The 27135-nt window shown below is 34.4% G+C and overlaps 1 protein-coding gene across 1 annotated transcript in view; it reads left to right on the forward strand.

Moving 5' to 3' along the window:
- The first annotated feature begins 1089 nt into the window (after window positions 1–1089).
- Window positions 1090–27135, forward strand: part of LOC145239752 (ganglioside-induced differentiation-associated protein 2-like) — a 92603-nt gene continuing 66557 nt past the window's right edge. Inside the window, exon 1 of the mRNA XM_080103159.1 lies at window positions 1090–1803. Within this exon, the coding sequence (XP_079959285.1) occupies window positions 1640–1803 (164 nt within the window). The 5' untranslated portion in view covers window positions 1090–1639. The remainder of the gene's footprint in view (window positions 1804–27135) is intronic.

Genomic DNA, 27135 nt, shown 5'->3' on the forward strand with positions numbered 1-27135 from the left:
TTGGCCAATATAGTGCGGGACCTATTAGATTTGATACTCTTTTTTGGACCCTGTCTAAAAGTGAAAGATGCGGCAACAATACTCCATGCATGGGCGAATTGTGAGTTTGTAAAAGATATAGAATGCTCTCTGGTGTGAGTAACTTTCTTACACAAGAGAGAGAGAGAGAGAGAGAGAGAGAGAGAGAGAGAGAGAGAGAGAGAGAGAGAGAGAGAGAGAGCTCAACCTCTTTGCAGCAGCCTTGGCAACGTCCTCAATGTATTTGTTCCAATTCAATTCATGTTGCCTGTAGAAGTTTAAATGTAATGTGAAGAGACATCTCTGCTCAACTCTGACAGCCGCTTGCTAGGTACGATCCCAAATAATAGTAGCCCCTTACGTTTTTTTTTTTTTTTTTTTTTGCACTTCAAACAAGGTTTATTGCCATTTGGAACGTAAGGGGCTACTATTATTTGGGTCGTCAAATGTCAAATGACAGGACAACAAAGCCTTCGGACTTAGGGTAAGGAATGGTGTGTATTTTATGACTTTTAATATCTTTTGTATTAGACTTTGCTCAGCAACATTAGCAAATATTGTTCGAAACTGTTAAAAGTCAATTCCACCTAAATGGGTTGTTGTTGTTGTTAATAATAATAATAATAATAATAATAATAATAATAATTAAAAAAAATAATAAAGGTTAAAAAAAAAATAAACAACTTTCTAATATAAATTTAAAACACACAAATTTTAGTTTATTCTGTTAGGTGTATCACAATACAAAAATAATTGTGGATAATAATGTTTACTGTTAAACATTAAATGAGTTCAGTTCAGTTAACAAGGAAAATATTTTGATAAAAAAATATGTGCAATTATTATCATTATTTTTTTTTTTTTTAACATACCGCCTATGTAATTGAAAAATTCATGCCGCTTAGAAATACAACAAATCTTATTGAATTCCATTCAGTTTCAAAACAAAATAACCAGCTGTTTGTGTTTATGTTCATCTGAAACACAATTAAAGATATTTTTATATTTTTTTGTAAAGAAAAAAAAATCCGCATATTTAATTCTTTATTTGCTTTTAGTTTTTGAAATACAGGTTAGTAAATATTTATTTCCGCGCTTCGTGACACCAAGTCACATGAGGAGAGTTAATAAATATGGCGGTGTCGGTATGATAAACTTTTCAGCACTCCTACGGCAAACGCTTTTAATGTCCCGAGACATTGAAAGAGTTTGCGCCTTCGTTAACCCAAATAGGAGCTAGCCGGATTATTTATAAAACAATAATTGGGTGAATCAATAATCGTCCATTATTGTTTACCAAATGTTTTTATTTATTTATTTTAAAACATATTTGTAATTGGCCGATAGGTGTGGTGTTTACATTTTTTTTTAATTTTTAATTGTCACTTTAATTATATCATTTTGCAAGATAACATCACGCGTTTAGTATATATCAATGTAGATTAGGAAAGATATCAAACATTTAATTATCAGTGAAAGAATGGTGAAACTATCTTAATTTCCATTTAAACTTGATAATTAGTGTTTAAGGCTTTTATAGTGTTTATTATTATTTTTTTAAATTTCTGTTTTGTTTTCACGACGACCACAATAGACAGGGGTGTTCAAGTAGACTTTAATTATGGAGCCCTTGGGCAGGAAACAAAATGTTGTCAATGTGGCTGACTTAACCAGGTGGAATTTTACCCAGTTGTTGGCTGATGAAGAAGATAAACCTGAACAAGAGAATGGGACAAAATCACCGTTTCCTTGGCGAAGTGACCTCAACTCAAAACTTATTCTTTGGTAAGTAAGCCCCCTCCCCCTCTCTTTTGTTGTTTTTAATTAAAAAATATTTCGTTTATTCCTCTGCAATCATGGTTTTCTTTTTGTTTGTTATTAATGTGCACTTATTGATCCGCACTATTTTTTAAATAGTATTTTCAACTTTAATTAAAGTTTTAATGTTTTTATTAAATTGTAAAGTGCAGAATAGGTACAAAACACCCTCCCCTGTCTATGTTAAGAATGGCTTTCTAAATAACATTATTTCAGCACAGATCCGTCCGTAAGTGCACTGTTAAAAAATCATCGTCGCATTTTTCTTTATTTTTTTGTAATGTTAAATGTTTTAGCGTCCCACATTCTCGTATGAAAAAAAAAAAAAAAAATGAACGAATCTCTTCGTTACCGCCCTCAGCACAATTACAGATTGTAAAAGCACCCGAAAGTATTCTAAAAACCACGTAACTTGTTCAAGATGTATATAGAATTTTTGACACTTCTGCTGTATATGGACGGCGGCAATGTTAAGGGGCGATAACTCCCAATTTCTTCTTGGTCAAATACCACAACGAATAAGTAACAAACAAAAAAATTTTTTTTCCCGAACACAAAAATATTTGAAAACCAAAACATTGGACATTTTTTAAATTGAAGTAAAATTGTGACACCTGTTGAAGTATCCAACGATTTTTTTTTTCCAAACAAATTAATAATTTAAATGAAACATTTCCAGCAGAATCCGTAACTACTATTGCTAGTTTGCAATATCATGCTTTGTCCACATTGAGATTGCTCCGTAGCCTACAACAATCTATTAGCCTCCAAAAAGTCAATTATTGGGGTTGTATTTACTGTACACATAGATTCGAAAAAGTTGTCAAAAAAACAAATATATAACAAATAAATGTTATCAAAGGCAAGATAAGTTACTTTTCTGCCAAACTGGATATATTTTTTGTTTTTATTCAATGTAAAATATTTATTCAGCTCGAAAAACATACAGTGTTTACCGATGTATTCGAAAATTCAAGCTGGCGTCTCGTCTCACACCCTCTTTAACACCGTAAGTATGGAAAAAGGTGTTATAAATAAAAAACTATACAACATACTATTAAAAACCCGCCGAATATATGTCAACCTATGTCACGGTAACATATATTGAGCGAGTTTTTAACAGTATTTTATCCGGTTTTTTATTTATAACATCTTTTCCCACACTTACCGTGTTAAAGAGAGAATAAGACGCCATCTTGAATTTTCGAATACATCGGTAAACACTATGGTTTTCGAGCTGAATAAACATGTTACATTGAATAAAAACACGAAAACTATATCCAGTTTGGTAGAAAAGTAACTTATCTTGCCTTTGATAACATTTATTTGTTATATATTTGTTTTTTGACAACTTTTTCGAATCTGTGTACAGTAATACAAACCCCAATTATTTCCTGGGGTTTCGACGTCAACAATGCAATGTCGCACACATTTAAGAAATTTACATCCATTTTAATTTTAAGATAAAGTTTCGGAAGAATTTCCCAAAAAGTACGGCGTTTCCCACCCGCCCTGTTCTTTGACAGAAGTATTACCTGACGACAGTCTAGTGAAACGTGTAAAAAAAAAAAAAAGAAAAAAAAAAAAAAAATGGTCGCCGTCCGTATACTGCAGGTGCCAATTTTTTTTTTATTTTTAATTGCGTCAACGTGCTCTGGAGTACCAATTATAGATTTACCTTTCAAAAGTTGATTTTCAGGGGTATTTGGGGTTTGTTTTGAATGAATATCCCATTTAAAATTGTCACCAAATAGTTTTTACGATATTAAGACCTTTATTTTGTCCAATATAATTGTTCCCTATCATTTTTCGCACGCGCATTCAATTTTTGCGTACACACAATTTTATATATTCGTCCCAAACCAACCCGAATATACCTAAAAATCAACTTTTTAAAGGTAAGTCTTTAGTTGGTATTCTAGAGCACATTGATCGTAAATTGTATCCATTATAAGGCTGATTTTGATCTCGGTAGTTCAAATTCCCTTTATTTAAAACATGGATCAAATCACAAAATCTTTATCATGAAATTTGTTGATAAATATGAAGAATTATTCCACCCTCAAAAATTCCTTTAAAATTACCACTCGTATAAGTTTTCGGGGTCGCTGGAAACGAAAATAACGTTTAAAATTACGACAAACGAGTAGTTTCCAAATATATGAAGAAAATGTTAGTTTTAAAAAAGTGGAGGATAGGATCACTTTTCTATAATTTAACATAAAATGAGCACCCACTTTGTGGCCACGATTTTTTTTGGGGGGGGGGAGGCTTTCTTTCCACCTTCGGAAAATCCTTTAAAATTCCAGGAAACAAGTAGTTTCCAAAATATGAAGAAATGAACTGGGTTTGTATTACTGTACACATAGATTCGAAAAAGTTGTCAAAAAACAAATATATAACAAATAAATGTTATCAAAGGCAAGATAAATTACTTTTCTACCAAACTGGATATAATTTTTGTGTTTTTATTCAATTTAACATGTTTATTCAGCTCAAAAAGCATAGTGTTTACCGATGTATTGGAAAATTCAAAATGGCGGTCGACTCTCTCTTTAACACGGTAAGTTCGGGAAAAGGTGTTATGAATAATAAACTAGACAAAATATTAAAAAACCACCGAATATATGTCAAGTTATGTCATGGTAACATATATTGAGCAAATTTCTAACAGTAGTTTGTCTAGTTTATTATTTATTACACCTTTTTCCGAACTTACCGTGTTAAAGAGAGAGTCGGCCGCCATTTTAAATTTTCCAATACATCGGTAAACACTGTATGCTTTTCGAGCTGAATAAACATGTTAAATTGAATAAAAACACGAAAATTATATCCAGTTTGGTAGAAAAGTAATTTATCTTGCCTTTGATAACATTTATTTGTTATATATTTGTTTTTTGACAACTTTTTCGAATCTGTGTACAGTAATACAAACCCAATGAACTCACTTTATGGTCACTTTTTTTTTTTTTGAGGGGGATATTCAATTATAGAACTTGTATAGTTTTTTTAACAGGTGCTTATGCAGTTTAATTAACCGTTTTAACGTAAGTAACGCACTGACATTAACCGAGCAGAACCTCCCACCAAATGTAAACATTATTTTTGTAAAATATTAAACAGTTCTTCATAAGCACCTGTTAAAAAACTATACAAGTTCTATAATTGAATATCTCCCTCCAAAAAAAGAACGAAAAACAAACCAGCAGTCCTCTCACTCAAAAAAAAAACAAAAAAAAAACATAAATTGAGTGCATTTCTTTATATCTTGGAAAATCTTTTTTTCATAGAATTTTAAATGTTAGTGGTAATTTTAAAGGATTTTCCGAGAAAGCCCCCCCCTCCCCAAATCGTGGCCACAAAGTGAGTGCTCATTTTATGTTAAACTATTATAGAAAAGTGATCCCCACTTTTTTTTTTTTTCTTTTGGTACTCATACACTTATTGATCTGTGCTGAAATAACGTTATTTAAAAAGCCATTCTTAACATGGGGAAGGGAGGGTTTTTTGTACCTATTCTGTACTTTAACCTTGCAATTGAATAAAAAAAACTTTAATTAAACTTGGAAATACGATTTAAACAATAGCACGGATCAGTAAATGCATTAGCACCCTTTTTTTTTCTTTTTTTTTTTTTTTTTAAACTAACATTTCTTCCTATCTTGGAAACTACTCGTTTGCCGTAATTTTAAACGTTATTTTCATTTTCAGTGACCCCCGAAAACCCATCATCAGTGGTAATTTTAAAGGAATTTTCAAGGGGGGAGTAATTCTTCATATTTACCAATTTGTTATTTTACTTTCTTTCCACCTCAGCATTGTTTTCGGGTATACTGAAAACGAATATCACATTTAAAGTTGGCACAGACAAGTAGTTTTCATGATATTAAGACCTTTATTATCCATTGTAATCCATTTTTTTTACCAAAGGCCATGTTTCCCCCCCCCCCATCTGAAAAGTACTAATGCGTATGCATGTTACAAAACACCGCCTCCTCCGCATGTTAAGAATGGCGAACGCCACTCTGACATTTGTTAGCACAATGGAAATAAAGGTACTTATGTACTTATATTACCGTGCTGTAATAATTTGGAGGGGAGGATGTTTTTGTAACTATTCTGTTTTTCCACCTAAAATAAAAAAAAAAAAATATTGTGAAACTTAAATTTAACTTGAAATTACTATTTAAACAAATAGCATGGTAACATAAGTACATAAGCCCCCCCCCCAAAAAAAAATGTCTTGATATCCAGAAAATTACTTATTTGTGCTAAATTTGAATACAATATTCATTTTCAGCAGACCTGAAAACATTTAAGTCATTTAAAAGTGAGTGTTAAGGTGGAAAGAAAGTAAAAATTTACCTTTATTTTTTTTTAAGTGTTTATTTATTTTGAAACCAAAGTAGTACCAAGTTTGAATTAGAACGAGAAAAAAAAAAAGCAGTTTCATCAGAGCCAAGTTCAGAATCGAAAATTAAACAATATTGGTAGAAACCTATCCAATAAATGTCACGAATTGCGTGAAAATGAAATGTTTTACCACTAGTTTAATTTTCGATTTTTGAGCAAATATCGAGGCTCAGCTCTAAAACTGCCATTGTTTTTTTTTTTTCTCATTTTAACTCAAGACTTGACACTTTTGTTTTCAAGTCAATAAACGCTTTAAAATAAGGGTACTTCTGCGATTTCCACAAAGTTACTCAGGTGTGCTTAACAGATGACAGGAAGAATCAAAAACGGTTGACAAATAGTTTTCTGGATATTAATAGATTTTCCAATCTATTTATGAATTTCTGTTATTTGTGGTTATTCCTGTCACCTGCCGGGCATACCCGAGTGACTTTGTGTGAATCGTGGTTCATAAATGCAGAAGTACCAAAATAAGTTAAAATACACAAAAAATAATCCAAGTAGGTAGAGTAACATCTTGCCTTTGGTAACATTCATTATATATATATATATATATATATATATATATATATATATACCCTTGTTTTGTTGGTTATTGTAAAAAAAAAAAATGACCATTTATTATTAAAGAGTGAAACTAACTTTTAACGGTCTGCAGAAAAACGTAACTGTTTCAATCTATTGTATAGTTAATCTTCTTGATTAAATGTTAAATAGATTCTATGTTTAAAATTATAAACCACACCTGCCCTTTTTTTAACCCTATCACTAACCAGTTAAACTGCTGTTTATTGGCCTGAACAGTGCAATTAAAAATTGTGTATAGATCATATTGTTTCATGTTATTGCTTTTGTTAAATATTAGTAAATGAAGAACCATTTAGAGTTGAAATTTGACATACTGCGTAAATATGCTGAAATAATCGTTTGAAAGTCTTCATAAAAACGGAAGTAACAAAAATGATTTATCCAAAAAACTGGATTATAAATAAAGAATGCGTGAAGAATTAATTTCACAATTTCACTGAGGTAAGACTTTAAGACACAAAATTTGTAAAGCTATAACACTTACTTTGAAAGATCTCTTGTTCTGTCAAGGTCCCATAAATGTTGTCTCACTGTGCTTTGTAACTGTTAATGGCCTTCCAAGTAATCTTCATTGACTGACTAAATTCCTAGGATTTAGTATAGGCACCGCCAAAAATGGCCGAAAAATCAAGTTGTTGTTCTTTAAAACGAAATTGCATTTATTAAAATCCATTATTTCTGAGTAACTTTTTTTTTCCAGAAAGATAAAATCCTGAATTTTATCATATAGAAAGCAGAATAATGTAAAACTTTTTCTACTATTTTTAATTAAATTTTAAATGTTAAATTTTCCCCAAAAGTTAACAATTGGCGTTTATTTTGCACAAAAAATGTATATAAATAGTTAAAAAAAAGATTTTTGAAAGAATTAATTTGTTTATTTCTGGTCTAATATTTAGGATGATTTTCTATGAGAATATGCAAAAATATTATAAGTACCTGGATTTCAAATAATTCCACTTATTCATATAGGCAACCAGTTACTTCGAGTCGATTTGATTAGTTTACATTTGTACTTGATTAAAAGCAAACTACGGAAGACCAAAAAGACCCCCAAAAAACCTTATTTTTCAGTGACGAAAATTTCAATGTGTTATTAACGCTGATGCTGCCCAGTACCAGATGGGTGACCATCTGTATGAGTTTGGTTTTTAATGTGTATGTGTGTGGGGGCCAGGCTCTCCAAAATGGGGAGGGGGGCAATTTAAAGCAGAATAAAAAAAATTATTTCAGTGCGTTTGGTCCACCGTAGTCGAAAGGCGGTAAATGTTTCCAAACTGGATCGAAAAAATGATATTTTTAACACAAAGGGCACAATATTTATCAAATTTTTTTTTTGTATCGATTCGTCAAAGCATGCCCTTTTTAATAATGGTCATGCATTATTCGGCTCGCTAAAAAGAAATTGTTAATTTATCAAAGATTTTAAAATGGCTTTTTTCATATAAATATTTAAAAAAAAAATTTTTTTTGTTTTGCTTAACTTAAATTAATTATTTTACTTAACATATTCACCGAATTTCACACTTCAAAACTCAAAAGCGGGATAATTAAACACAATCAAAGTTCTGATATTCAGACGTCAAAATAAGGTATGCAAACAAGTTTTTTTTTTTTTTATCTATAATCCTGTCCCTTACAACAACATAATGTTTTGTTCAGTTTCAGATGATTATTTTAAGCATATTTGGAACCCTCTCAAAACAAGGGGGGGGGGCTTTGTAAGAAAAAAAAAAAAAAATATATATATATATATATATATTGTTTATGAAAAATAATTGCACTGTTATAAAGTTCATTCTTCTCTTAATAATCGCTGAAAATTTCGTATTGATTGGATAATTATCTGACTTTTGGTAGATTTTTAAAGACGGTCCATCAAAAAGTACTTACCTGCCCCCCCCCCCCCCCGTTTTGGCGGTGCCTAATTTAGTAGAATAGCGATTATACATATCGCCACAAAATTGAAAGGCTCAATATAGTTAATGACAGAAATTAAGCCAAAACAGTACTTCCTTCATAAAATTCCTCAATTGGGGATTAATTCATGTCTCAGAAAGGGGATTCAACCACAAAAGCATGAGTTTCCATAAATGCTGTGACTTTGATTAGACAAGTATTTCACATCCATAGTCAAGCTGGAAACTGATTTTAGTATGCCTTTTTTAAAAAATGAAACTGCACCTCATGCATGCAACAAAAAACCCCAAAAAACTTCCGTTCAAATGACGCTCTGACAGGCAACCACGGAAGTGCTTTAGCAGGTGAATTTCAACACAATCCCCAAAAAGGAGCCAAAAAGTAATGAATACTCATTACTTTTTTAGCACTTGTACAAAATGTTCCTCCATCAGCCAATTCTACAAATTGAATTTGAACCTCCTTAAAATTTTACTACTAGAACAAAGAATATGTTTTAAGTAATGTTAAACATTTTTTTTTTTGACAATCAAGAATAATTTTACAACTTTTACAAGTAATGAATAATAGTTGTTTTAACTCAAGATTATATAAAAATCGAAGAATTAATTTTTTTAGTTTCAAGGTATATCTTTTTATCCTAAATGACAGAAAAGCCTTACAATTTGGACAAAGCCAATCTTCACAAGTCTCTTCCTCAGACTCTCACGCAGTCAAAATGGTACCATCTGTTGCATTCATCACAACATATCATTGGGGAAGAACCATCATTTCAAAAAGAACAAGTAGGACAGAAATAAGGGCCCCCTCTTTTTCAAATTCAGTCTCTATATGATCAGCAGAAGAAACTTCCCTAATTTCTAAGATACAAATATTGTAGGGAATGGATCTGTTCACAACCATCTCTTAATATACAACCAATACAAACTTTAACGGCACAATCTTGTTGACACACCGGTTCTCGCCAGATCACCAAAGTTAAGCAATGTTGAGCCTGGCTGGTATCGCATGGGTGATCATTTGGAAGGTTAGGCACTGTATGTACCTTCTGGGAAGGTTGGGTGTGAGACCAGCACCCTCACCCTGAAAAAAGAATACTTTGCTACAAAAGCATCTACAAAGTTATAGATGGCCTATGCCCCTCCAGGGGCTCAAGGCTATGGATGGATGGACGAACTCATCCATCCTTCCCACGAATGAGACGAAGAACTTTACCAACTCCAGAATGGCCTGGTTCAGTTTGACGATTTCATCAAAATATCACTGACTGATATTTTCGCAGTACAATGACATCATATTCCTGTCCTTTTCTCTCAAGGAAGGGAGATAATTTTGCCAAACTTTATGGAATTTCTCCACAAAGCTCTCCCTAAATTGAAGAAATTCTAACGATTCCACTTGGAGGATCAGAACAGAAATCAACCTCATGACTTTCCAGCAATAAATGCAAGTTGTAACCAGTTTGCCAAAAACGGTTTGGGAGTCAAAATATATGAACCCTTATCAGAAGCAGCACTATATGCGAGTGATTTGTCGTTAAAAACTTTTTCAACATTTGAAATGATTGTTAGGAAGTTGAAATATTTTAATTTCTTCTTTCCAATTAACTTGTTAAAATGCTGTTAACTGTCTGGCTCGTTCGTTCCCATGCACCTCCTGTATCAGGTGGAATAAAGAGGAATGGTGACATAAGAGGTTTATCTGAAATGTTCCTTGAACTCATTGGAAACAAATACTTCCAATAATACTATTCCTTCTGCCAAGAAAATCTTATCATTATCCGAATAAACATGTAGTCACACTAAATGAATTTGAATTTGAATTTGACAGATGCCAGCAAAAATGACTAAGTACTCATATTGGGAAGCAATTCCAAGTGCACTGCTTGAAGACTCGTACAAGTAAACAACAAAGTGTACATGTTGGCTTCTTCTCCATTAACCGTTACCCAATAATGACCAGTAAAATTTACCCCAATCTGCAACAATCTGTAACAAAATTTACTCTGTGTGCAGGCAATCGAGAGCTTGTTGGTGTCTCAAATGAGTTAAAAAAGAAAAAAGATGCAACAATTCTCTCTCATATGATAGAGCACTTTAGACGCCCATGCACACCCATCATTCATTGTTGGCAAAAGAGCATTGAAAATGGTGACTATGTAGAAAACTAAATTCTGGAGCATAAAAGGTTGCTTGTTTTAATTGTACAAACTCCTGTTTTCAAAGCTCTTCAACTGTTTGAATAAAAGAAAAAAAGAGGCTTTACTTTTAGAATGATCTTTATATGACAAAGCACTTTCCACATGCCCTTGCGCAGCCATTATTGATCGCTGGCAAAAGTGCATTTGAGAATGATGGTGACTACGTAGAAAACTAAATTCTGGAGCACAAAAGGTTGCTCGTTTTAATGGTACCACTCACATCTTCGTAACTCAACTTTTTGAGTTAAAAATAAAATAGGAAGTTTGACTTTTGGAATGATCTTTGTACATTATCTCTTTATGGACAGTTATTTCGGCAAACATGATTTAAAAGAATGTTTTAAAAAGTGGTCAATGGAAACATCCTGTTGCAGAGTGACATGCAGCATTTCACTTGTAATAAAACGTGCTTTTGATGTAATTTTATTTACTAAAATATCGTTAAAATCCCCCCCCCCTCCAGAAATAATACCAAATCTCATTTCACTTTCAAAATTTTATTCACCTATGTGTTTTGTCGTCAGAGGAGAAATCCTTCAACTTGAAAATTTTTTGTATTTTATCCGGGTCTCTCATATTTTAGAGGTGGGCAGCAGGGTTTTCCACACATCAAAAGCAAATGAATAGGGTAAAAGTCCAAAATAATTAACAGACAAAAACTCTTAAATAAAAACAAATAATTTAAAGCAAATACAAAATTAAATTTTCAATTGATCCATATACTGTTAATGTGTAGAAACTATGATGTTTTATTTCAGAATTTTATTTCAATGTTTGTATGACTTAGCGATACACAAAAATCAAAATAGCAGTTGAAGGGATAACTCAACTTCAGTTATCTTCATGTGAAAAGGTAGTAAAAAAAAAAAATTGCCATATCACTAACCTTAAGTCGAAATGGCAAACCTCCCCCAAAAACTCTTGTAAAATCACTTAATTGCTTAAGTTTAACCAAGCTAACATGTTTTTTATGTGTAGGAGGGGGGGGGGGAAGAAAAGAAACGAACTGAAGCAGCATTAATCCTATGCGGGTTAAAATAGCTTCCACCAAAGGAGTAAGTTTTATAAGAATATCAAATTCACAAGCGGTCCTGTATCTCTACAAAGTCACCATTCACGGTTCTGGATATAACCTTAAACTATATCCGATGGCGAGGTTCCAGCTTGCAGGCTTTAAGAAGTGTGCAGCCACCCTTTAATTACCATTGCTCGCAGGTTCACTCTGACCCAGAGTGGTAGTACCTGTTAGGGTCCCAACTATGGGTTAAATAGAAACCGATTTAAAAAAAAAAAAAAAAAAAAAAATTCTATTAAAAATTTTGCAAAATAACTGGATTCAGCATTAAATAACCTGAAAAAGGTTGGTATGCTATAAAACAAAAACAACCAACCATCCAATCACTATTCACCCATGCACAGCATTGTTGTCACATCTAAGCTTGTGCATCCACTACTAGTCTCCCCCTCTTAGACAAAGTCCAAAAATGTCTCAAATTTAATAGGTCCTGCTCTATCAACCAAGCTCCAACTCCTCTCCCATCATTGCAGTGTTGCATCTCTGTGCCTGTTTTACAAGTACTTTAATGGAATATGCTCTGATGAACTCGTTGCACTTGTACCCGCTTGATGTTCATACCCTCAACAAACCCGTCTAGTGGCAAAATCCTCCTCCTTCACTGTAGAAGTCCCTAGATGCTGAAAAGCCTTCTACTCCAATAATTTCTTCTCATGGACTGCTAGACTTTGGAATTTCCTTATCTGCTTCCCTGACTGTACTAACATGCAGAAGTTCAAGTGTAATGTCAACAGACATTCCACTCACCTCTTCACGTAGACTCTGTAGATATGATCCCAAATACGTCCAAGTTGCAGTATGCCTTTTTCGAACAAGAGTAAAAAAAAACGAAAAAAAAAAAACTTGAAATAGTCTTTGTCAAAAGTATATGGTTCAGTGGAGAACTTAATTCTATGTTTGCTATAAATTATTTGCTTTCATTTTGTTTACGACTACTCGACCGTTAATTATTCTGTACTTTACTAAGGACAGAACTTAAGATAGTACCCAATTCTCTCAAAACTCTAGTTTCATAGGGTGTTTTTTTAAAAAAAATAAATCACCACTCGTCAAAGATAAAAGCCGTTTAAATATGAAGATTAATGAAATTGATAGTTGAATGAGAGGATGAGACATGATCAAATATAATGAACAAAATTTGATTACATTTGAGGATAGTTTATAAGTATTTATTGATTTTTGGATATAAACATGACCATGTTGTAGACCTCAAGGTAGCAATATTGTTGCAATGTGTTCCAGATAGAAAAAAAATTCATGAAAATTCTGTTTGATATTAAGCACACAAAAGAAAAAAAGCAAAGTTATTTGCAATTGTGGTAATAAAATGGGTTTTTGCTAGGAATGATTTAAAAGGAGGAACCAGAGATTAAAGCTCAGTCGAGCATTCTATGGAAATAATCATAGAGTAGAGAAAGACTAACATCTCTTTTGTGAAAAAGATGCTGTAGAGAATAGATCATTCACCACTAGATTGTGAAGTCGATTTTGTACTCTGTCAAGACAAGGAAGAGTGTGCCGAGTTGAACCACCTCAGATGTAGCAGAATACTTCAAGTTTCTTTTCATTGCGATGGATTAACTTAATATACATGTTCATTTCTACCATAATAGCGTTTCACTCCAACGTCGGGTAGTGTCAATGACTCTACCTGTCCCATTGTACTAAATGGAGCGTGGGTCAATGTCCTTATTTACTTGCTTCAGTACTAGGTCGTTTTTTCATGTGAAGAAAATCCTGTTCTGTCTAATTCTCAATTAGGACAAAAATAAAAATTGCTTCAGTCTAGTAGGATTTCTTTACTAACTGAAGAGAGAAAAGGTGAAGTCTAGTATCAAAACACATTCATTCCTTCATTTCTAGTTAATATTAACTTTAAGGAAATCCTAAAAAAAAAATCTTATGGCATTTCTTTTTTTTTTTTTTTTTTTTTTTTTTTTTTTTTTACACACAAAAAAATATGAACTATAGTTTAATAAAAAACATTACTGTTTGAATGATTCATAGATACCATTTTTCAAGAGAGTTGTTTTATTTTCATTCTTACTGATGCATCATGGCCAAATATTTTAATTTTTGGGGAGAATTTGATGCATCAGTAAGACACGACCATGTTAAAAAAATATTTCTCACAATCGAAAAAATGATAACGTTTATTTTAATTATTATTAAAGTAAACTTTGAAGCCTAAATGGAAGAAATAAAGATCACATAAAATAAAGAAACATAGCTATTTTTTTAAATTTTAAATTAATCTATATTTAAAAAGTTGATCCTCTATTTAAAACACATTACTTATTTATCATATAAAGAACCATAATTTATCAGTTTTTCATTGCAGCAAACTTAGTTTAATGTAGGGAGAAGGGTAAAACTATCTCTTAAGAAGGCATCCAGGATGAGTATAAAAAACCTGAAAACAGATCTGTCCACATTCACTAGTTGGAGACACCTCAGTCAACTGGCAATAATCCAACCCCCTCTTCTGTGAGTATGCACCTCCTACGATTGAACAAGGTCATAGTTCATCTCAACAAAGAAGGAGCTAATAGTTTAGATCCTATGTTATCATGTCAAGGTGAACCTCGACAGATATTACTGGTCAGAACCACCATGTAAAAAAACTTGTGTAATTGATGTCCTAGTTAACAAATGCCCATAATCCACTCAGAAATGTTGATTACCTTGTGATATTGGTAGACATAGCCCTTAATTCTCAACCCCAAGTTGAAGAGTTGTTGTTCAAAATGACAAGATACTACAAAGAGTTGATTGGGAAGCCATCAGAGACGAATATCTTTTCTCTTCTCGCTGAAATATATAATTTTAGGGTTTTCTTGTTCTAATCCATGTATTAAAATATGATAAAAAGATGAGAACTTGTACAGAATTTGATCAGGTGTAACTACCATCCACTTGGCTTTGCTCAGAACATGTCATGCGCTTGGATTTGACCGTAATCTGACGTAAGACGCTGATCAGTCAATCAATGCGCGGCAAAGGAGCAGACAACATTTGGGGGAAATATTGGAAGACAACAAATTAAACACACCCTCAAACGGCTGTTACTAACAACTTTATACAAGATGAATATCTCCACCTTGGATCAATAGTTGCAGGTGCTGGAAGATGTTTCATATTGCCAAATGATTAATTGCTGGATGGATGTCGCTGGAGACAGGAATTTGGTAATGATCCTTTTCTCTTCATCTTAAATCATATCTGAAAGCTACTCTGTTGAAGTTTCTTCCACATCCACTGTCTCTTCTCAACCCACTTTGACATCGTCTGATGCGACCGTAGAAAAGTCTACCTAATCCTAAGGGAATATCCCGACTGTCTTAATTTAATTTAAAGAAAAAAAAAACGGTTGCCCAGACCCACCCTACAGAAAAAAAATGTAAAAATAAAAGTTTACTTATATTCGTTACAAAAAATTTAAAAAAATGCAAAAAACAAATAGAAAACACAAAACTTAAAAAATATGAAAAACACAAAATTGGTTTTATTAATTTGACTCAATTTTGTTTGGCAAAAAAAAAAAATTTTTTTTAAATACAGCTTGTTTATTTTTTCAATTTTTCCTGGTGATTTTATTATATTTAAATGTTTTTTCAGTATTTTCTTTGAGTACACTTGTTATGCTTTGATAAGTGACAATGCTTGGTGAAAGCCGGCGGTTGACATGTTCCAAGCGAAGCCGAGCAGCCAATTACATCTGATTCAAATTCTGCAAAGTATTCAAAATATAATAAAAAGATAAGAACATGTAGGTTATGAAATTTTATTCAGCTTAAATAACAGATATAACCAGATAATTATAACCCTCACACACCCAAGAAAAATCGTATACATGAAGCGTTAAAATCCACAATCCTTTCTGCAATCCAACCATATTTGGTACAAATACACTTCAGTCTATGCCTTTCATCACTGTTAATACTTGTGATACTATTTGCTTGACTCTCCAAAAGGCAGTTAGACACAAGGTTGGTTCTTGATGTGGAGAATCCAACTCTCCAAAAAGGGACACTCTGGAAAAATAAAAATTGCCTCTGTCTATAAAGATTTCTACTTAACTGACAAGACAGGAAAAATAGTGTAATATCAGGACAGTACAATAATTTGAATTATTTGCTAAAAGAAATCTAATGTTTTGATAAATTAGGCACAAAAGTATTTTTAAAATTTTGTGCATAAAGAAAATCCTTGCCAGTAATAGATATTAAAGGAAAATTTATTTAATTGAAAATGGAACATGTTTCATCTTTTAATTATAAACCTAAATTCGTATTCAATAAATAAAATTTGTGTTTTGTTGTCTTTACTTTTTTATAGATTTCTTAGGAAAATTTCTCTATAATTGAGATACCATTGTTTAAATAATACATACAATACTCATGAGAAAATAAACAAAATCAACTTTTTATCTTAATATTGAGTTAACAAAACATTTTTCAAATCGGTATGTTTAAGCATTATAATTTTGCCTTTTCTGTTTGAAAATACTTGAAATTAGATTTATGAAGAAATGTTTGCTTTTTGGTCCCCTGCCAAAAGGAGTGTAGACCTGTAAATTCACCCTTGTCCGTTCGTCCTTTTAGAATTCTTTTGACATTTTACACAAACATTAAACATGAGTAAAAATGTAAAAACGTATTTTCCGGGAAAACTCCGGTTGCCCCCCTAGTGGTGCCTTTCTGGTTAAAATGGCTAAAATTGACACTTTTGTGCTTATTAAAAACAATTGATGCCTTGGATTTTTATAAAACTTTCTGAAAAGTTGTAACTAACTGATTTCGATATAATTTTGTTTATCTATACTTTGCTATAACTCTTGGGTGTGCCCCAGGGGCTCTTTTAGGGCTAATAAAAATATTCCATTTTTGGGATTATTTTACCATTTTTATTTTAATTTTTAATTATGTAATAAAGCTAACGTCTATTCAATGTAGCTGCCTTCAGCGTCAATCACCACCTTGATACGGATCTGGAACTAGGAGCATGCCTTTTCTTTCAGCGAATACTCGGATGACAGAAATCAGGCTGCCTTTGGTGTTGTGGGAGGTTAGTTGATATTCCTGACATATGACCAAATGAAGTAGCCCAGCTGGTTCAGGTTAGGGAAGGAAGAGGGGCAGTGAAAGAAGTGTACAAAGTTGTAGCACTCATTTTGAAACCAAGCCTGGGTCTCTTTGGACTTGTGGGCTGGTACAGTTCTGCTGCCACACCCAGAGTCTGCCAGCAGCCACCTGATTACTCCAGGGAATCACCACACTCTTCAGCACATTCACATACATTTTGGTGTTGAATTTCAAGCTGACTTGAAAGATGTAAGTGGCATGATGTGGTCCTCACCTGAAACCACACCAAAGACCATAACCATGGCCAGATGTTTTCATCACTCTGGGTATGTCCCTGTTATTCGTGGCAATCCAGTGATGTATTTTGAGGATGCTGACAATGGTTCTATTGTCATAACTTGGATCGGTAGTGAGCATAAGTTATACAATGGCACATCTCCAATCTCACTCGTTAAACATTGTGTCACTTTCAAACACGATAGAAGGCTTCTGGTGTTGTATTTGTTTTTATTAAATGTGAACTGGGAATAAAAATGTATCTGTGTAAGCTTTAAAAAAAAAATAAACCTTTTTTTCTGATTGGTTTAAAACTTTAGCTGCCATAAAAAAGAAATAAAAGAACTGCCATCTGTTAGCATAGCTAGAGACGGAAAGAAAGCAATTATTAACGATGAAGATACAGAACAGTAAAGAATGGATTGCTACATAACACCGTTGTTCCAGCGCGGTTCGTGTTCTGCATAAGTGCCAAAGCGATTTAAGGTCCTTTCCTGATCCTGGTGAACTTGAAGAAAGAATCGGATCACTTTAATCATCCTTCTAATAGAAGGGAGTACTTGAACAGATAAAAACCAAGTGTATTAAGCTTTGTAGGCCTATCTAATCTCTTGAAAGTTTTCACAAAACCTACAAATTGGTGCCCCGACTACAAATATACACAAATTCTTCACCATGACTTAAACTGAGTGCTCCAATGCTGTTGCTGTTCGGGTGGTGCCATTCATGGAAACTGCCGCCAACGGATGGTTCGCCATAATTGAAGCCCAATTTGTGATCCGAAACATCACAGTAGAAGCCACTAAATTCTATCATGTACTCTCCAACTTGCCACCAGAACTTGTAGCACAATTACCTCCAAGTCTACTAGAAAAGAGAAGCTATGAGGAATTAAAAGTTGCCGTCATTAATATCTACGAGAAAACCAAACCTGAATTATTCGCCAAGTTAATGAGCGAAACGAAAATGACCGGTAGACCCTCACACTATCTACGGGAATTAATGACAACTGCTACTAAAGTTGGCGTAGGTAATGATTTAGTGAAGCATAGGTTCATACAAGCCCTGCCACCCATAATCTCGTCCGTAATCGCTGCTCAAAAGGACCTCACTTTGGAACAACTAGGTAATGCCAAGACTGCATAAAGATGCTAACCAAGTAAACTTTGTTAATCAGCAAAGTAGTCCAAAGACATCTACAAATCAAAGTAGTAACTCTAACAAAATCCTCTTAGGCCTACGACCATTCAGAGCTAATCAGAAACCAAAAAGATGGCGAGGTCATTTATATTTCAGCAGCAATTCACGCTCATGTAAACCCTGGTGTAAGTGGCCTAACAAACGCAATTGTCAAATACAACCAAGTTCTAGGTCATTTTCTAGGGCAATTGCTCTTGACATATCAAAGGCCTTCGATAAGGTATGGCATAAGGGCCTACTTCACAAGATTTCCAGCTACGGTATAACTGGAAATGTTTTCTCAATCATTAAATCATTTCTCTCTGATAGGTTCATAAGAGTAGTGGTTGATGGGCAGAAATCAGAGGCCCTCAGTATTAATGCTGGAGTCCCTCAGAGTTCCATCCTGGGCCCAACTATCTTCCTGATCTACATCAATGATCTCCCAAAACACATACTTAAATCATTTGTTGACATCTGTGCTAATGACACGACCATCTATGGCAACATATGTAAGACTGTAAATGACAAAGTTCTCTCTGATTCTCTCTCCTCTGAACTTGAGCGTACGGTACAGTGGGGGAAGAGGTGTCTGGTTACTTTTAATGCATCTAAAACCAAGCTCCTATCTTTACATCATCAATGCTTTGATCCCCACCTGGCATCAGTTGTAATGGATGGCTCTCATCTAGGGGAGGCTCCATGTTTTGATAAGCTTCTGTGATTGACCTTTACTCCTGACCTGAAATGGAACACGTACATCAAGTCTATTGCCAAGGTCGCTGGAAAAATGGTAGGATCCTTCTACCACTCCAGAAGATATCTCACTACTGATGCAATTCTCTATCTATATAAAAGCCAAGTACGTCCAAGGATGGAGTACTGCTGCCACATCTGGGCAGGAGCTGCTAAAAACAGTCTATCCTGCCTTGACAGAGTACAAAGTAGACTTCGTGGCTTAGTGGGGGATGCCCTTTTCTCTTCCCTGCAACCTCTCTCCCACAGAAGAGATGTACCGAGCCTGTCTTTGTTTTATTGTTACTTCCATGGCAAGTGCTCGTCTGGTCCCCCCCTCGCCGATTTTTCACGATAAACACCCATCTAGCTGAAATCACTGTCAAAAATTTTCCCCACTCTTTAACTGTACCAAAACGTAGATTCCATGAACAAAGCTTTCTTAGAAGTGCACGCCAGTGGAACTCTCTTCTGTCTACCTGTTTCCCACCTGACTACAACTTAGATGTCTTCAAGTCCAACATAAACAAATTCCTGATGAACCGCCCCCTTAAGTAAGACACTTTATCAAATCTCCAATACTAACGATTACTACGATACTATCCCATTGATTACTGTACACACAATAACCCTTATCTCCAAGTGGCTTCTGGGCCTTGATAAGTGGTGACTTCCATGAAAAAGAAAAAGAAAAAAAAATCACCAGCTCCTGTATCTAGGCTTAATTAGGAAAACTAATACGGCGGATTGCTTTTGCAACCTCCGGTCCGCCTTTGGTTAAAGTAGAAGCAAAAGTCGGTTGCACAAAAATTAATTTTATCATCGATACTAGCACAACACGAGATTATGCTGGAGGTCTTTTAATAAATCCAATTCCAGTAAGACTAACCACAGCTAATGGACAAAATATTGAAATATTTGAAGCTTTAGTCGAAATTAGTATCTGCGCTTTACGCTGCACATATTCTTGGACTTTTGTCATTGCCAATATTGTAAATCCTCTTCTCGGCTTAAACTTATTACATTTCGGAATACTAATTGACTGTAAAAATAAATTAATAATTGATTCAAACACCAAGTTTGCTCAACAAGTATTCTTTATCAACCAAGTCAATCAGAAAGTATATATTAATAGTATTAAAGATCAACATCCCGAAATCCAATCCCTACTGAGAGCATTCAATTCTCTAATTCTACCAAGCGCAAAAGATGTCAATGACAACTCAAAAGTGAAGCATCACATTGACACAAGAGACAACAAGCCAACCTTTTATAAAGTTCGTCAACTTTCTAAGGAAAAAAATGATGCTGCTGAAAAGGAATTCACAACTTTATTACAAGCAGGAATTATTAGACAATCTACCTCACCATGGGCATCACCACTCCATATGGTAGCAAAGAGTACACTTGGTGAATGGAGAGCTTGTGGTGATTATAGATTCCTTAATGCAATCACAAAACCCGATCGGTATGCTGTCCCAAATATACAAAGCATTTATTCTAAGCTGGAAAATAAGGTGTTTTCAAAACTGGACTTATTGAAAGCATACCATCAGATATATGTAAATAAGGATATACAGGAAACTTCAGTCGTAACTCTTTGGTGCGTATGAGTATTTATGTATGCCCTTCGAACTTTGAAATGCTGGAGCTACCTTTCAATGCTTCATGAATGTGGAGTGTGTATTTATTTATATCGACGATTTGTTGATAATGTCTAAATCAGAAACATCTCATATGGAAGATTTAAAATGTGTTTTCCAAATTCTCCAAGAGAATAATTTAAAATTATCTCTTAATAAATGTGAATTTTTCGTCGTCTTGAACTATTTAGGATTTCACATTAGCCCAGAAGGACTGAAACCTACTGCAGAAAAATAGCAGAAATTAAAAATTTCCCTGAACCTAATGAATCAGCATCGTTGTGAAGATTTCTCGGAATGATAGAAAATTAATTCCGAAATTTGCTGATATAGTGTTACCACTTAGTGAATTTAATAAGTTACATCCTAAAGACAAATCATTTAAATTTAGTGAAGCTGAAAGAAAATCTTTTACTGAAATTAAAGAAATTTTAGCTAATATGACTTCCCTTCCTCATCCTATCTCAAGTGTGACCAATTATCATTTAGTGACTGACAACTCTAATTTTGATGTTGGTGCTTGTTTGCATCAGATTGTAAAAGAGGAACCTATTGCCATAGGTTTCTTCTCTAAGAAATTGAAATCAAAGGAAGTTTTCTACGTTTGATCGTGAATTACTAGCCGCTTATCTGGCCATACTTCATTTCAAGTCACAAATTGAAGGCAGACAGGTATATTTATTCACAGATCAAAAACCTTTGGTATCAGCCTATAAGAAATCAACGCCCATGAAATCTGACAATGTTATTTGTCTGTAATTACAGAATATGTGTCTGATACATATATATATATATATATATACAAGGAAGTGAAAATATCGTTGCTGACTGCTTGTCTCGTCCTGCCAATGCAGTTTCTGTAGACGTCTTTGATCTCCCTGCCTTGGTGGAACAACAAGCAGCTGATGAAAATAAAGATTATTCTGATAAACTTAAGTTCTACAAATTTTCTCCAGATTCAGAACTCTTATGTGACATTTCAATGCTGTACCCTCGTCCTTTTGTACCCAAGTCATCAAGGAGGGTTATCTTTGATCAATTTCATGCTCTATCACATCCAGGAACAAAAGCATCATTAAAATTGATCAAATCAAGATTTTATTGGCCTGGAATGGATAAGATAAGACAATATTGCAAGGAATGTCTCAACTGTCAGAAATCCAAAGTTACGAGACATGCAAGATCTCCAGTTGAGCCATTCAATTTACCTTCGAGTCGATTTGAAACGGTGCATCTTGACATAGTGGGTCCTCTTAATCCAGTAACTCCTAAAAATTCTACGTTTCCATCATCTGCCAGATATATTCTTACATGTATCGATAGGGCTACACGCTGGGTTGAGGCCACACCCATGTCTGACATTACAGCAGAAACAGTTGCAATATCCTTTCTAAATATTTGGGTCTCTAGATTTGGAGTGCCTCTCTATCTATTAACCGATAGAGGAGCACAGTTAGAAAGTGAATTTTTTAGTCAACTATCTAAACTTTTAGGATTCCATCATTTGCGTACGAGGAGTTACCACCCTCAATCAAACGGTATAATCGAGCGTGTACACCATACATTAAAGTCGGATATTGTTGCTCGAAAACAAAACCGGATTGATGCATTGCCTATTCTGCTAAGTATGAGAAATATGCAAAATGAGGATAATTATTCACCATCTGTAGCAATAAGTGGAAAATCCTTACTTGACTAATGATTGATAATGAATCCTCAGATGTTTCTTATCCAAAAATTAAGATTTTAGCAGAAGAAATGCAGAAGTTAGACCTCAAACTACTATCTGAAGGCCGAATTCACTCTTCCCCGAAGTCATATATCCCAGCTGATCTAAGAACCTGTACTCATGTGTGGATATGAGTCGACCGAGTTTGTCGTCCACTCGAAGCTCCTTACACGGGTCCTTATGAAGTTCTTCAAAGATATCCAAAATGCTTTACTATAAAATTAAATTCTGGTAAAAGTGATACAGTTTCAGTGGATCGTCTGAAGCCAGTATATATTAAGTCTTTTGAAAATAGATATACTGAATCAAAGAAATCTGCGAAAGTTCCTGATGAATCAAATGTCACTGAACAGGAAATTTCATCTACTGAGAATTCTACAGAAGAATCAATTGAAAATGATTCTAACGATTTATCTAGTATGCCTACAGGAGAAGCTGACTAACAAGAATCAGATCTTCCCAAAGATTCAAAAACTACGACAAGATAAGGCAGAAGAGTAGTTTTCTCCAGAAACGACTACCATTACTTCTAACAATATATCTCCGATACTGAGATGGGAAGTATTGTGGTGTCGTATTTCTGATGTTTTTATTAAATGTGAACTGAGAATAAAAATGTATCTATGTGTAGGTGATAATAAGCTTTAAAGAAAAAAATAAAATAATTAACCTTTAAAAAAAAAAACAAAAAAAAAAACTTTTTTCTGATTGGTCTAAAACTTTTGGTTATTTGAAGCCGCCATAAAAAAGAAATAAAAGAACTGCCATCTGTTAGCATAGCTAGAGACGGAAAGAAAGCAATTATTAACGATGAAGATACAGAACAGTAAAGAATGGATTGCTACATAACACCGTTGTTCCAGCGCGGTTCGTGTTCTGCATAAGTGCCAAAGCGATTTAAGGTCCTTTCCTGATCCTGGTGAACTTGAAGAAAGAATCGGATCACTTTACTGGTGCTACCAGATCAGGCTGCCCTGTGGCTTCCTGAGACGAAATGCACCTACATTGACGTTTTTTTGTTTTCTGATCTTTTTTGTAAAACTTAATTATGTTCTGCAAAACCAAAAACAAAAACAACAGCCTATTTCCCCCCCCCCCCTTTTATTTTATTTTTTCCTACCTTACTCCCGGTCCTGGATATGACCTTAAACTACATCCGATGGTGAGGTCCGGCTTACGGGCTTGGGGAGTGTGGAGCCACCTCTTAATTGCCATTGCTCCCAGGTCCACCCTGACCCGGAGTGGTAGTACCTGTTAGGGTCCCAACTATGGGTTAAATAGAAACAGATTTTAAAAAGGAAAAGAAACAACAAAAAAAGAAAGAAAAAGAAAACAAATATATTCTATTAAATTATCTATTTATTTATTTATTTTTTTGCCCTGTCGGTAGGGCATGAGAACAAACCGACTGCCCCCCTGCAGAGGGTAAAAATCCCTCAATGGGGCAACCAGTTAGCCGTGGGTTGCTACCCGTAAAGTCTTAGGACGTGATCCTGGTGATTGAGCGAACCTAAACCAGGATACATAGAAGTTTAGGCACCGCAACACATTACTTTGGCCCTTACTTCGATTAGACGGGCGGTCGGAGAGGCCCGATCCGACCAATCGGCCAGTCACGCCAAGCGCCACCATATATTGCCCATTCCAAAAACTCACTACTAATACAACACATCCCCCTTCTCCCACAAATAACCCTACTCCCTAATATATGATGGAAAGCGGTGGCTGAGGGTCAATCGATTAGGTGTGAATATTGATGACGAGGCTGTAAACCCCACAGGATTGCTACAGATCCCATAGCAATATCAAGAGAGAACAGATAATCATTATGATACCACCAAAGTCGGTTATATCATCATTGTATCCCTGTAGAGGCTGGGCGAATGGGTTTCCTCCCAGGCTCTTCCCAAATAGGACTCCGAGGTGGGTGGGGAACAAAGATGACGAAAAAAGAAAACAAAATATATGGCTTATTCCTCCCAAAAACCACCCAACCACCCAAAGAGAACCCACTCTGATGTCTCTGACATCAGTAGCTCTGACGAAGAGACGATAAAACCAAGGAACTCAACATTCGTAGTAATAGAATCAATGGAGGAAACTCCTTTGAGCAAACTATCACCTTTTAAAATTGAAAAAAATCTTAAAACTCTAAAACCAAAGTCTATTAAAAAACAATTTAACGGCAGCCTACTAATAGAAACCCATAACGAAGAACAAACTAAAGAAATATTGAAACTAAAATTATTTGAAAACATCAAAGTCAAATGCTACAGACATCCAACCCTAAATACCTGCAAAGGAGTAGTGAAAAGCCACGAACTTGCACTTTGTCCCTTGGAGGAAATCAGGACAAACTTACAGAAACAGAATGTGTTAGATGTTCGCAGAGTTCAAATTAAAAAAAAACAGTGAGAAAATCGATACCAATACATATATACTAACTTTCGATTCCCTCACCATACCCAAAGAAGTGAAAGTCGGATATATGAAAATAAATGTAGAAATTTATATTCCAAACCCCCTCCAATGCTTCAAGTGCCAGAAGTTTGGACACCATCAAGATCGGTGCACACGATTACCAGTGTGTGGAAGATGTGGAGAAAGTGGCCCACACATTGACTGCAGAAAAGATTTCAAGTGTGCCAACTGCCTGGGAAACCATGGCGCTGGCTCTAGATATTGCGAAATATGGAAAAGAGAAAAAGAAGTGACCAAACTAAAACATATAAAGAATATATCCTACCCAGAGGCCAGGAAAATCATCGAAACTAAAACATATGCAGATGCAACAAAAAAAACCTAATCCAATCAACAATCAAAATGGTCATATACATGTAACGGATACAACTGACAAGAAAATTGATGTCCTAAGCAAACTAATAAAGGAAATGAAAGAACTATTAGAAGAAATGAGGAAAATGAATAGTGCAATGTCTGCAACCAATCCAAGGATAATATTAAGTAAAGACACTACTGAACCACAAAAAGAAACAAAACCACAAACCATTTCTACAAAAACAACCGAACAACCATCAAACACATCACAAGCCAGAAAAGAATCAAAAATCCCCCCAGACAAAAAAAAAAAACAAACAAAAACAGGAAAAGAAAGATCCCGATCTATATCTCGAACAGGGACTCCGACAGAAAATAGATTTGAGGGATTGGAGACGATGGAAGTTGAACACAATTCCAAATGATGAACAAAATATTACAATGGAATATCAGAGGGATAAAAGCAAACCAAAATGAACTCACATTATTAATAACAAATATGAGCCCAGCAGCACTTGTCTGTCTACAGGAGACCTTTCTGAAAGAAAATAATACCATCAACATAAAACACTACACATCTTACAACTACATAAATAAAAATACGGACAGAGCTTCTGGAGGCACATCAATACTTGTGAAGAATGAAGTCCCTCAAAGACAAATAAATATAAACACAAACTTGCAAGCAATTGCAGTTTCAGTGACTCTACATAGAACTATAACACTTTGCTCAATATACATCCCTCCAAAAGATACAATCAACGAAACTGAGATAACTCAATTAATAAAACAACTCCCTAAACCCTTTTTTCTACTAGGAGATCTCAACAGTCACAATGTAATATGGGGAAGTAAAGAAACAAATAAAAAAGGAAAAGAAATAGAAAACATAATAAATAAAAATAATCTATGTCTCCTTAATAATCAAAACTACACCTATATGTACCCAGCAACAGGTACTTTCACCGCCATTGACCTTACCTTATGTGATCCTTCCATATATATGGACTATGACTGGAAAGTACACAATGACACCTGTGGGAGTGATCATTTCCCAATCATCCTGGAAAGTCTAAGTACTAGCACTGAACAAAAAACACCCAAATGGAACCTACATAAAGCGGATTGGGAAGACTTCCAGGAACAGTGCAAAAACCAATTAATTATCGAAAAGAATGATGAAGATGACCATTTGAACTACTTCATTAAAACACTCACAAACATAGCCAATAATACCATACCGAAAACAACCAAAACCAACAATCACAACAAACCTTGGTTCACAAAAGAATGCAGAAAAGCCATCAGAGCTCGACGAGCTGCCTTGAGAAAATTCGAAAAGTATCCAACAAGCGAAAATCTGGATTTCTTCAAAAACAACAGAGCAAAAGCCAGACGAATCATAAAGGAATCCAAAAGAACAACTTGGAGAAATTATATATCCAAAATTAATGTGAATACCAAGGCGAAAACAGTTTGGAACATGATGAGGAAAATAGAAGGAAAGTGTAGTAGTACACCAATATCCCACATCTCTAAAGGCAACAAAATATACACCGATCAAAAAGACATTTCCAATAACCTGGCAGATAATTTATCAAAAATTTCATCATGCGACAGACAGAGAAATTCAGAAAGATTAGAGAAAAGGAAGAGAAAAAGAAAATTCTATTTAAATC

The sequence above is a fragment of the Euprymna scolopes genome, chromosome 19 (assembly GCF_053919585.1).
Source record: "Euprymna scolopes isolate OS-2025 chromosome 19, ASM5391958v1, whole genome shotgun sequence".
In the NCBI taxonomy this organism is placed as follows: Eukaryota; Metazoa; Mollusca; class Cephalopoda; order Sepiida; family Sepiolidae; genus Euprymna; species Euprymna scolopes.